General features: G+C 37.9%; 1 protein-coding gene across 1 annotated transcript in view; it reads left to right on the top strand.

Moving 5' to 3' along the window:
- The window catches only part of llgl1 (LLGL scribble cell polarity complex component 1), a 41547-nt gene that overhangs the window by 1440 nt on the left and 26371 nt on the right, over nt 1-13736 (top strand). Inside the window, exon 2 of the mRNA XM_065265859.2 lies at nt 41-138. Coding sequence (XP_065121931.1) covers nt 41-138 — 98 coding nt within the window. The remainder of the gene's footprint in view (nt 1-40; nt 139-13736) is intronic.

Here is a 13736-nt window from a genome sequence, read left to right as displayed (position 1 = left end):
AACAAGTGATATATATTGCTGCTTTTCCTCTTTTACTCAGACAGTTGAACATGGATTCCCAAACCAGCCAAGTGCTCTGGCTTATGATCCAAAACTGCGGATTATGGCTGTTGGAACCAAATCAGGAGCCATCAAAATGTATCCTTTTGTGAAAACTTTACAGAAATGGACACACCTACTCATCATGAGACTGGTTTTCACATTGTATAACAATAGTGAAGTCATTGAAGGGCACCTATTATTCAAAATCCACTTTTACAAGGTGTTTGGAACTTTGGACATAAATGTGTGTTGGCAGTGTGTGAACACAACCAACCTGCAATGAAAAAAATCTATTCACCCGTTCTTTTTTAATCCCCATTAAATCAAAGCAGTCTCGTTAGACATGCTGTTTTCATCCTCTTGGCAATGTGATGTCACACTGATTAAGCCCCGCCCATGGCCACTGAGTGACTGTCCTGTATTACCATAGTTTCTGCCTTCAGTGAGTTGGATGCTGTCTGCTATTTTTTGTGCTTCTTTGTGAAGCATCCCTTTTGGTAAGGGAGCAAAGAGCAATAGCTCATTTGCATTTATAGGTACATATAAAAAACAGTGCGTTTTTCTTCCACCCAAATAGGGGCATTTTGGACATGCTATAATAAATGATCTGTGGGGTATTTTAAGTGAAAAGGTTAAAAAAAACGAACTAAAACGATTTGTATGTGAGTAGCTCTGCTGCTAAATGAGCGTGTTTACATGCACAGTCTTATGCCGATTATGCCTTAATAAACTCATGTAAATGCGTAAAATTGTTTTATTTTATTGTGGAAAGCCCATAAATGGCGTAAGCAAAAAAAAAAGATCGGCACATGCCGTTTTTTGCTCTTGCGTTGCATGTAAACACCTTAACCGGCTTTCTCGCAGTTTTGTTCATGTGCGCATGTCTCAGCGTATGAATATAAACGTTGCTGGCAGAAATAAGCGCAAAGTAACGCATAAAAGTCTCCGCTTGACTAAAGCAGTTGTCAGAGAAACTACGAAAAAAAAATAAAAGCTCATGTTATATTTACAGTTTCTGCAAACATGAGAAGAGATACAGCAGTATAGCTTAAGTCAGATTTCCTGCCGGCTTTTTGAACAACTATATGTACCGCCTGCGAGAAACTTGACAAATCTCAGAATCTCATGTAAAATCTCAGTTTTTTGCGTCGCCGGTGTTGTGTCGAAGTCTGTTCCCTCTGTGTTTCTTATAGCGTTTTCATCACATTACGTTTATAATTTATTTAGAAAAATGAGAGATTTGAATTGGTTATACTAAAAAAGCAATAATATAATGTATTCTATAATGCAATTTATTAAATATTTCGTACTTTTTCAGTTTTCTATTTTGGTGTTTCTTTTAACATACAATTAAAAATGTTTTGTTTGCATACATAATAAATTTATATTATACATATAAAATAATTAATACTGTAAAAATTGACTTACCACTAAAGAACAATAAAGATACATTAAATGCACACACATACATCTCAGTAGGGATTAAAACTTTTAATACATATAAAAACGCAATAAAAAACACTACACTAAAGGAAACATAGTGGAAACAGACTTCGACACAAAACTGGTTTATTGATTTGCATGTAAACACATGAAAACAGGTTTCTATAATACGCTGATTTTTGATATATTTATAAATATTAATATATAAATACTATTTCACAATAGCCCCCCATTATTGCTTTAATAAAATGGGCACACAGTACAAATATTTAGGCAAAATAATCAGTGCAACTTTCATGAATTAAAAGCCTTCCTAACGCTGGAGAAAATAGTGTTGTGTAAAAACTCTCTTATTCAACTTCAAGCTGGCCTGGTGTTTGTGCTGTTATTATTACATTTTCTAATTTGCCAGTTTAAAAAAAAAACTTCTTGTAGTTGACACTGTCCAGGCCTGAATTTTCAGCAGGTAGGAGGAATGTTTATCACTTATCAGAATAAAGTGTTTGAGATTCCCTTGGTGAGCATTTATTATCTGGTCTACCGGGAGTGAATGAGTCAGACGGGCCCAACAGCATGTAAAAGAATGTTGGATGTTTTCCTTTCTGGCTGCTTTTTTCCTGAGATGTAGGCTGAGATATGACAGGATGAGTAGTGTGATGGTGCTGCTTATAATGGTTTGTACAGTACAGGTCTTTGAGCAGTGGTCAGGCCTGGTCTTAGGAGGCTGGTAGTGTCAGGCACAGCCCAGTTGTGAGCCTGTATAGTCTGCAGTCTTGACTCACTGAGTTGAGCTGCGGAGGGGGGCCGAACTGAAAACCTGCCATTCATGACATCTGAGTGAATTTCTGTCAGCACTTTGGAGCTTATGCTTCATCCATCAGACAAGGAGACTCATGATGGAGAGAGGACAGAGACTGGTTGGGTGTAAAGAGAGGGGGTGTTATGAGGTGGAGTAATGAGAAGTTTGGCTTGCAAGTATCTCCTCTGATTGGGTGTTAAAAGGGGAGTGATTGAGTTTTAAGAGAAATCAGACTGGGTAAACCATGATCTCGGAGTCTTGGAATAACATTTGGGAATATAGCATGTTCACAACTATTTTGCATTAATGGAATAGTTCTCCAAAAATTAAAATTCATTACTAATTACTCACTCTTGTGTTGTCTCTGTATAAACACAAAAGTAGATATTTTGATAAATGATAGTAAACATATATACACCCCTTATGTTCCATGATATTTTTTCCTACCATCGAAGTCAATGGGTGCTGTCGTTTATCAAAATATCTTCTTTTATGTTCATCAAAAGAAAGAAACTTGTACAGGTTTAGGCTGAGTAACTCTCTCTTGGGCTTAGCCTTTTATCTGCCATCTTTTCATGGGTGTTGTAGGTTCAGTTGAGACGTTTCCTCATGGAACAGTTTCTTTTATAAGGTAGCTTAATTGACTTTGGTGGTTTGTCGTTTTGTTTGTGGAGTTTCTCAGTTTAGGATTTCAAATAAAAATAGTGCAATTGAGTCTAGGCTGCTTTTACTTTTTTTTTTTACAGCAGTTTTATTTGCTTGCTGGATTTCAGTATGGTCAAATGTGTTACACACAGAGCTGAGAATACTAATAATTAGTTTTTATAGGTATAGGATTAACTTTTTATTATAAACAGTCATATAATAAGTGGGTGCAAATTTTTGCAAAAGTAGCATACGTTCCTTAATTCTGCAGAAATCAACATCATTTTCTGTGTATAGATTTTAAATGGTCCAATGGCTGGGCGATACTGACCAAAATTCTCATCTCTGTAATTTTGGCAAATGGCAATATACGTTAAATATCTCTATTTTCTACTATGTTGGATAAATGTGATCCTGGACCACAAAACCAGTCATAAGGTCATTTTTATATATTTTTTTTTTATTTATACATCATCTAAAAGCTGAATTAACAACCTTTTGATTGTTTTAAAGTTTGTTAGGATATTACAATATTGCAAAAAAATTTAGGGGTACACTGATTTAAGCTCTGATGGCCAGATCAAAGTAGGCAGGGATTTCAATAAATTACTACAGTGTTTATATTTGCGTTAAATAGTGGATGAGGAATACAGAGACTGATGTTCTTCTTTAAATATATAAACATACAATATACCAAATGAAAGAGCAGACCCTCTGCTTTCAAACAAAAAAAAAAACGTTTCATCCTACCTTCAGTGGTTCTTTTGTAATCAGCTTTTGAATATGGGTAGGTTTCTGGAAAAACACCACATTTTGAGCAAAAAGCAGAGATAATTCCATTTTTGTGACAGACTTTTCATAGAGATCCCATTCAGAGCGATCTTTAAAACAGACACTGACATGCAGCCGCTTGCCATAGGACAATACTTCCGGGTTTAAAAAGTTGCGGATAATAGCGTTATTGCGGAAAGACGGAAATCTCGTCATTGGCCGGGAAGCGTTTTCTCTTAATTGACGAGATATCTCATAAATGGCGGTGAAAGAGTTAAGCTGTCTACCTACAACAAGCTACCTGACTGAAAATACACCGGACATGTCAACTTGAATTGCTACGTGTTTCCATGACACGGCTTTCCTTCCAATGTCTCTGTAGGATCGTAAACTTGTATTATAAAGCTCCGGGAATTCCGAAACACACCGTATAAGCTTTTCGGCCATTTAGATTTGCTTGTTTGAATGCCCCGTTACTATTGGCTGTGGGTAATCGTCACAAAGCGCAGCGCAAAAGTTAAACTATTTTGAACTTTGACCGCGGCATGAGCGCAAGCTGCGCTCCGTTACGCTCTCGCTTTACTCGACACAACAACAAACCATTCTCGCGTGGCGCAAGCCATCGCAATGAATGGGTTTCGCAGGGCACACCGCGTCCTATTTGAAAGCCGCATAAGCAATTTCCTGGAGCTGCGTGTCATAGCTGCGTGTGTGTATGGTTCTTTGTCTACAGCGCATATTGAGTTTCTACATGAGAGCGCCCCCTGGATTTTGGATTTAGCGGCATTTCACCATAATTAACTGAAAAGCATAGCAAGCATAAACGGTCGATTATATCGGTGTACCCCCCAAAAATATAGAGAAAATCAGCTTTAAAGGTGTCCAAATGAAGTCCTTAGCCAATGTATTTGCTCACAAAAATAAAGTTTTAATATATTTACAGTAGGAAATTTACTAAATGTTTATGAAACTTAATACTTAATGTTACTTAATATCCTAATGATTTTTGCATAAAAGAAAAATCGATAATTTTCACCCATACAATGTTGTATTGTCGGTTATTTCTACAAATATACCCGTGCTACTGGTTTTGTGGTCCAGGGTTACATATGTTTACATGCAAGTCAAGTAAGATGTCACAATCACTTTTATTATAACAGCATCTGCTAAAAATAAACTTCGGAAACAGTGTTTACTTCCTATTTGGAAATACACAGCGGCACAACATGCGTCTGACCTCAGGGTGCATTTCTAGAAGAGCTTTTGTTACAAAGAAGGAAAGTCCTATCAGTCTATACCGATATAGACTGTATTGTCTCATCGCATATCCTGCTAGGAAAAAATAGAAAGATATTACCAAAACTCGATATACCGCCCTCTTAAACTACACCCCCGTTTACATTTTGGATTTTAAACTTTCGCCCTCTGAATCCATTTAAAAGCCATGTGTAAACATCGGCTTAATCAATAACCACATCCTGTTATAAAAGTAAAAAAAACTGTAATTTATAAATCAAATCGTTTACAAGATACAGATATCCAGCATTTCATCGCTTCCTGGTGAGTGATTTGATAAAGTCGTGAGTGCTTTATCCCTCGGAGGAATTGGAATGCCGCTGTTGGTTGTTTGATAAACTTCATTTTATCTGGATTGATTCCAGTTCCAGATGTGTGGTTTGCACATCAAAGACTTAAGTGCTGTGATCTGCATGGCTCTGAAGTCCCGGTCATCCTGTTGTTATACAACATTGTCTAAGAAGGGAGCGGCTCAGTCTGAAGCACATCATCGATCAATGGTGCTGTCATCATAGTTTGTCCAGTTCATTCATTAACATGAGTTCTGATAGTTTTGTTTATTCTGTGATGCAGCCAGTAACAATGCCATTGATTTGTTTGTAGCTATTCAAAGTTTGCAGAGACGACTATTAGGACATCATTTGTAAATGTAAACACTCCAACATATATATAAAACCTATTTCAAATGTTATGAGTGAGCTTGGGGTGGGACGTCCTGTTTATCTGAAGTATTGCAGAAGAGGAAAACGGTTTATGAAACAACTTTAATATTTGATGTCATTACATGGTCTGAAATTAGATGCTTGACCTTTAAATCAGCTTATTTGGTGGTGTTACAAAGCCATTTGCCAACCTTCTCAAGTCTAAATGAGATGTTTATTGTGGCTTTTTTTTGTTTTTTGGCTTTAGATTAGTGAACATTCAGTGTAATGTGAGCTTGCCTGATCATAAATGTGTCTCTGCTACCACAAATTCCGGCACAGGGACTATATTTTAAAGCTGAAGGGGAGGACAGATGAGGATTTTAGCAAGCCAGGGTGGAAAGTAATGAGACTGCTGGGACAGAGAAGCAGTTGGAAGTGTTGGTTTCACTCCTAAAAAGAATGTAGGCCTATGTGTCGCTGCCCTGAGTTCAGCCTCTGCAGTAATGGCAAATTCTTCAGAGCTTTTGTTGCTGGGTCTTGTCTCAAAGACGGCTTTTGAAATGGTTTCCAGGGCCACCGCTGGAGAAGGCTGGTGATCAGGATGTGCTTCACATTTTTGTATCAAGTGCTTTTGTGACTGGCAGTGTCTGCATGGCTGTTTGTGTTGTTCAAATGTCAGAATTAGTGTTGGGATGCTTCTGCGTTCGACTATTACCACACTAAAATAAGGTGGGGCCTCAAACAATTTCTTTATTTGTCAATATCTGCTTTATTTCAGCCATGTTAATCAAATTTTAACAAATGCCATTTATGCGAAGATATCGTAATGAATGTTAATGATCGATCGTAATGCACAATAGCACCAGCAATGGCATTCGGTGCAATCTCATTCCTTTCAATGGAAGCTTGGCAACTTCTGGCGACACAAACGAGTCAAGAGTGAACTTTGGTGACAGAAAGTGGGCGTGGCCATGACAAAACTTGACTTTTGTTCGACTAGCAATGGGAGTGTGCCTGTGGAGCTCACGTCATCCATCTCTCATTAGTTACAGAGAGGACGGTTACCCTCATTTGTTTATATCTTTTACTAGGACAGCCACAATTAATCCTAAAGTTGAACTCGCCGTACATGAATGTACTCGTACAGTCAAACGCTAGTGCTGTATCTGTACGGATCACGACCCATGGTTTGGCTTGCATGCGATTTGTGGATTAATACTCAAATTTAAATGGGGAAACTTTATCGTTTGCACATGGTTCAAGACCTTGCAAATGTTAACATTCCAGTAATTTTAAACAATTTAACCACAAAAAGGCACTAAATTGAGCAGCTTTCTGAACGCACAGATGTATGCGGTTGAATGTGTCCGGTCCAGCTCCAGTCAGATGTGATCATCACTATGCTCTTCAAAGATCAAAACTCTTGATGTGTAAACTTTAGAGAGAGTTGCGTCACTGTGTCTCATACTGTAGTAGATTAAAAAACATTTGGCGAATAAAGCAATGAAAAACAACGTAGCGTTTTTAGGTGGGACGACGATTCATGCCTCGTTTGGAATTCACCCTCCGTCTCTGTGTGCGCGCATTTAAGTGCACTCAATAGTGCATACATGGAGAGACGCGTTTCAAAAAGCTAGCGAACATAAAATCTTTCTGTTCTCGACAGGGCACACACAAACCAAATGATCTCCAAAGGATTCTTTTTCTTATAAAATTTTTTTATGTCTTAAGTGTATGTATGGATTAGAGTCAGAAACCAGTTTCTGCTTCTCTTAAAGAGACAGTAACCTCAATTAACCTACTTAAGTCTGTGTCATTAATGTTAATCATACAACCCAAGACAAAATCACTTCTGTAGCTCTAAAAAAATGATAATTATACTTAATTCATACAATAAAGACATTATTATTATTTATTTGATTCGATTTCCGTACCTAAAGCTAATTTTAAACTTTACTTAAAGTGCAACTTTCTTATTTTTTATAAATGTTTGTGATTTCTTTATTTGTTGTTAGATTTTTCCCACCCCTTTTTTTTGCTGATGCGAAAAATTATCCAATCCGTGCCTCAAAAACCGTTATGTGATCCAAAGTTCCGAACCGTGAGTTTTGTTATCCATCACACCCCTATCTAACACACACAGCCGACGACTATATACTATATTCTGCAGTGCCTGCATACTTTTTCCAAAGGTAAAATTTGCATCATGCGTACACGGACCCTCCCATGTGCGTTAAAACTGAACTAACTGTGCTAGCTTCGAGAATGCCTCCTATGGACCTCATTGCGATGTGCAAGCAGCATTAAGCTATTCATATTTTAATCGTTCTTTAGCCCTAATGAAAAGAATTTCACTAGCTTAATGCTTACCTGACATTTATGTTCTTGTGTCCATCTCTGTGTTCGGGTTGATGCTGATCATTAATTTAGGTAAAGTGGCCATGTTCTTTGTACTTTGGTAATTTATGGCTGATATTTAAAGACTTATTTGGTGTTAAAGTGAGTCATAATATTCTGCTGTTGTATTGAATTTACATTGATATTCATTAACTTCTAAGAAAAGTCATCTTGGTTAAAAGCGAGGTTAGGGTGAGTAAATGATGTCCAAGTTTATTTTTTGGTGAACGATCCCTTTAATACATTTTCTCGCTTTTTTAAAGGCATTAGCGTCTGGAGTTGCTCATTTGCCATACTAATTATGGCTTGGACTGAGACTTCAAAGAGGAGTCTCATATCATTTTCACAGAGGCTAAAATAAACTGAAACTGATAACGCAAATAAGACTTGGCACACAGCTCCCATAAACTATTGCATACATAATTTAATGTATGTTGCCTATATAATTAATATATTTTAATTAGAAAATATTAAAAAGCCATATTTTCCTTAATTGCTTCATATGTGGTTGCTCTACATTAAGGGATCTGAATGCATTGAGTCTTGTTGTCCCAGCTATCAGTGTCAAGTCTTTTTCACTCTGTATTGAGTTTGCTTCTATGCCACTGCAGAATCTCAAATATTTGTCTGGTCTGGAGGCACGGGCTTATCAAAACTTTTAGTTTGGCAGACTGCCTCATGAACGTCTGATACTATGTTTCATGTTCCCGCACGGGGGTGTCCCGTCTTCTGATTGAACACAGCTGAGGAAACACTTAAATGCCTTCTTAGATTCATTCATGGATTCATAACTACGGTATAAGTTCTGCCTCCCTGATGGATTTAGACAGCACTGCTAAAGGAAGTTTAGATGTCCGTTTGCATATCTTTTCTCTCAAGTCATTAATATTCTGTTGTGTGCCTCATGGACACACTAGGAGGCTTAAACAGTCCCCACCGAAACGCACTTCAGGTTTTTGAAGCAATCTATAGACCTTTGGGAAACCAAGTAACAAGAATGGGGAGAATCCTTGTGGAATTCTGAGAAACATTTCCACGTCAGTGGTCGCAGTTTAATTACAAATTGTAGCAGATTGATGGATGGGAAAGGGTTTGCTCATGAATTCTTATGCTTGACTTGGAAATAAGCAAACAGATGAAGGAACCGCAGTAGTCAGGCTAATGTGTTGTGACATGAACTGAAAATGGCCATGCGCCCTTATGGGTAACTCAAAGTTCACCGGTCGTGTTTTTAGAAGTGCTTACCAAGCCAAAGTTCAGCAGGATCTGCTGTGTGTCGATAATTTTGGCACTTTTTATTTTTATAGTTTAGGGCAGCAGTTTTTAAAGTGTCTGGAGAATATTAAAGAGCGGAGCGTGGTGATAATTTTTAAAGTTGTAGTTTCTTTTATTTTAATAGGACAGTATAGTTTGTGACAAGTAAATATACAGTAGGGTGTAGAGAGGAAAACTGGATCAGCACAAGACCTCGAGCCAGGAATCAAACTTGTGTTGCCAGAGGTGCAGTTGCACCATATGGTGAAGGGCTGCCCATAAAATTGTTGTCTCCGTGGTGAAAAATTTTAAGCATATGAAATGTACAGTTTATTCCATGTAGGGCTACACAAAATGTAGTCATCTACTATTCTTCATATTGCAACAAACACAGCAAAAAAAAAAAAAAAAAAACGCAAAATGCCAGTTTAGCTATAAATATTGTGCGTGCACAATGGGATTGATCCAAGGTTTTGCAACAGGTGTGGCTTTGCTGTGCGACAGCAGCTCATATCATATATGATGCTGCAATTGACAGAATGTCTGTTCCGTTTTTTCAGACAAATCCATGTGGCTAAATTATTTCATTGTTGTACATACAAAAGGCCGGGGCAGGTGTTGTCTTGTAAGTGTTGTCAGTAGGATGGCCCACCATTTACAACTTTGGAAGCCCCTGTCTTTGTTCCAAGAAACAAATCATTTAAAGGAAAACACCACCGTTTTTCAATATTTTACTATGTTCTTACCTTAACTTAGACAAATTAATACATCTTTTTTTCAATGCGTGCCCTTAATCTTTGTACAGCGCATCGTGAATGTGTTAGCATTTAGCCTAGCCCTATTCATTCCAAACAGGGATGAATTTAGAAGCCACCAAACACTTCCATGTTTTCTCTATTAAAAAAGGCTGTTACATGAGTAGTTACACAAGTAAGTGTGGTGGCACAAAATAAAACGTGGTGATTTTTTTTTTTTTTTAGGCGGATAAAAATGAGAACTATATTGAATGGCGGAAGAGCACTTAGTTTGCAGCACTTCGATCTCGGCGCGCAGTAACATCATCACTCCTGACTACTGTCAATATTACTGTGCCCGAGGTCAAATTGCTGCAAACTTGGTGCTCTTCTGCCATACAATATAGTTCTCATTTTTATCTGCTTAAAAATCTTCACATTTTATTTGTGCCACCATACTTACTCATGTAACTACTCATGTAACAGTCTTTAAATAGGGAAAACATGGAAGTGTTTGGTGGCTTCTAAATTCATCCCTGTTTGGATCCTAAGGAATGAATGGGGATAGGCTAAATACCAACACATTCACGACGCGCTGTACAAAGATTAAGTGCCCGCATTGAAAAAGATAGGTATGTATTAATCCGTCTAAGTTAAGGGAAGAACATAGTAAAATATTGAAAAACCATGGTGTTTTCCTTTAAATTACTTTAGATGGGTCATAAGTGGTATATCAGAATGCAAGGACACCTTTATCTTTCTTTTATTTAGCATTTATAGTCTTGACTTGAGTCTGCTATTAATTCAATTTACTAGTCGTCAGTTGTTGGGTAAAAAGAACATAATTAATTTTCTTAGTTCATCTCTTCAATATAGGACGAAGTATGTTTACTGCATTAGACTTTGGACACAGTGTTTGCTGTTTGTCTCTATTCAGACCGTGAAATTGTATTATCCCTTACTAACTTGCTGTTTGAGTGAGTAATTGTGAAGTATTTTTGGGAGTATGTGAAGAGATGACCAGTATAGGCCTTCTGAGGGGGTTTGGCTTGAGATGTGAACGCAGTCTGGGACCTAGTAAAAGAGTTTTGATTGTTACATGGCATCTAAAAACTTCTTTTGTGCAGACCATTGTTTTTGATTTCCTCATTTGTAAGTTGTGTTTGTTTAACTTAATGAATAAATGTAAATGTAATAAAGAAGAGCAGTTATTACATTCAGGGCCAGGCTGTATAAAAATACATACATTTTCTCTCCAAATGAATGTACACTTGGTGTTACAGTAAAGCATTTAGATTTGCTTTGGCTGAGTTCTGTTTTTTTACATCACAGTAAGCTCTATTTCTGCCTTTAACATTGATCATCTGGGTAAAACTAATTTAAATCGAATACATGTTGGCGTCTAATACAACTTGGATATGTTACATTTTAAGGATCACTTGTATAGAATGAAATCTTAAATGTTTTTGAGCTCTGCTAAGTTGAATGTGTGTGCTTTGGCGAGTTTTGGGAATATCAAGTTCTGTTCTGAGTCTGTACTTATTACGTTCGATGGTATTCATGTGAGGCTTGTAGCTGAAGAAACTACAAGCAGGATTTTGAGTGTTTCTTAGAGCGACGATTGAAGATGTCAAGATCTCTCATCTTAGTTAGTATAGCTCATGAAAACGCTCGGGGATGACAACTGACACTTGTGCCAAAGATCTCAGATGGGTTTTGAAGAATCAGGTAGCGTCTCGCTGCTCACCACAAACAGGAAATCTCTTTTTTTGCTCCATGTCAACAAAAGCATGAGTGCCACCATCTCATGGTTTCTAATCTCTGCACCATTAGCAATGCACTGAGGTGGACTGGTTGGCCAAGAAAGAAGAATTTGGGGGAGGATCATGTTTTTCTCTGTATATACTGTACAGTAAACTGTGTTGAGGGAGATTTTTAGGGGAAAACTGACAGGCCTCTCTGTTAATGACGTGTAGAATAGTCAGCGCTGAGTGTGAGAGACTTCTGCAGAAGTCTCTTTTCTTTTTAATTCCCACACTCGCCTCAAAGACCCTGCTCTCCTGGCATGCTTCACATACTTTTTGTTTCTTTATTCTAGTATGATTTTTTGCTTGCTTGCTTTTCTGTTCAATGTCTACCACCTCTTTGTCATTGTCTTCATCTTTCTGCTGCAGGCGCATGACGTAATCCTTAATTATGTAGAGGAGATGGCTGTGGACCAGTTTTTCTCTACTTCATCTGGAAGAGATATCTAGGGAACATATTGTTAAAGAGCACCTATTGTCCAATTCACGATTTTACATTTCCTTTGGTGTGTGAGTGTGTATTAGTACATGTTAACGATATGCAAAAGGTACAAACCCCAAAGTAAACGATGACGCGAGTTATCATCTCTGACGTAAATCTCTTTTCTTGGACTACAACAAACACACAGATTGTAGGCAACAGTTTACTTCCTGGGATTGGTGATGAAGTAAAGACCGACATTATCATAATTCCTCCCGCTTGGACTCACAGCCTGTAAGTTAACTCCTGTTAGCATTGCATTGTGACCGAATCTTTCAAACATGGTAAGGAGCGTCACATTTCCATCTGACATCAGAGGTATTCAGGCCAATCACAAAGTACAGATTAGCTGGCCAATCAGGGACACAGTTTTTCCAAATCTGTGCGTTTTCAGGAAGAAAGTGAAATCTGGAGCTCCAAAAATGTACAGTATGTGAAAAATAATGTGTTATATGTGTATATATATTAGGATTATTTTGATATATATTAGGATGACTAAAACACAAATGTTCAGTGCACTGAGTTCACTTTTATATTAAAGGGTCTGCCAAATGCAGAAATGGAAGTGAAAAAAGCACGTTTTGGTTTTATAGGGAAGCAAGATTTATTTAATGTCATACAGTTCCCAGCTTGGTGCATAGCGTTTTTGAGGCATATTAGCACCCTCTGCAAATAACCCACTGAAGTATGTTTGATCCTGGGTGAAATAATGGAGATGGCAAGCAAGGGGACTTCAGAATAGGACAGTTCGTCATAGGTTTGAGAGCTTGGTTGTGTAAGACATTACAGGCTTGATTAGGCGAGATGTGAAGTGGCTCTCTGTGAGCGAGGTGGCCCGGGTGACGCAAGGCAGTGCCACACAGTCTCAGCTTTTGTTCTGAACTCGGTCGAGCTGACTGTGTGTTTTGTGCTCACACCGCGACTGCATCTCTTCTCATTAGTCTCAATCAGATGCATCCTTTGTCACAAGCAGGTTTGGATAGAGAAATTAGTTGTGATGAGATACTAACATGCAGCATACTGCACAGTATGTTTGCATGTTGCACGTTTTGTTGGTCTGCTTCTACTTTGGAAAACTGTTAAAATAGTTTGTGTTCCTGTAGTTCATTTGAAGTGCTGCTGATGTCATTGGTTCGATTCACAGGAATAGATGATTGCTTTGGATTAAAGCCAAAGGCCAAATGCATGCATGTAAATTCCAAACACATGTGTGATCTTTATAATCAAAACTTTACTTTTATAGCGCTGTTCTTCTTCGCAAAGGCCTGCAGTTACTCTGAGACTCAGTTACTCTGTATTTTTCCCTCTCTAGAGTTGGGCTCATTTTACGTGGATCTGATTTGACCTAGATATTCACTCTTTTGTTAAGAGTGCGGACGGCTATGCAGTTTGTAATGAGAAACAGACAATAGCCATCCAGAAATC

This window comes from Paramisgurnus dabryanus, chromosome 3 (genome assembly GCF_030506205.2).
Source record: "Paramisgurnus dabryanus chromosome 3, PD_genome_1.1, whole genome shotgun sequence".
NCBI classification, from domain to species: Eukaryota; Metazoa; Chordata; class Actinopteri; order Cypriniformes; family Cobitidae; genus Paramisgurnus; species Paramisgurnus dabryanus.
The sequence above is the reverse complement of the archived record's forward strand: the minus strand, read 5'-3'. Positions and strand labels throughout refer to the sequence as shown.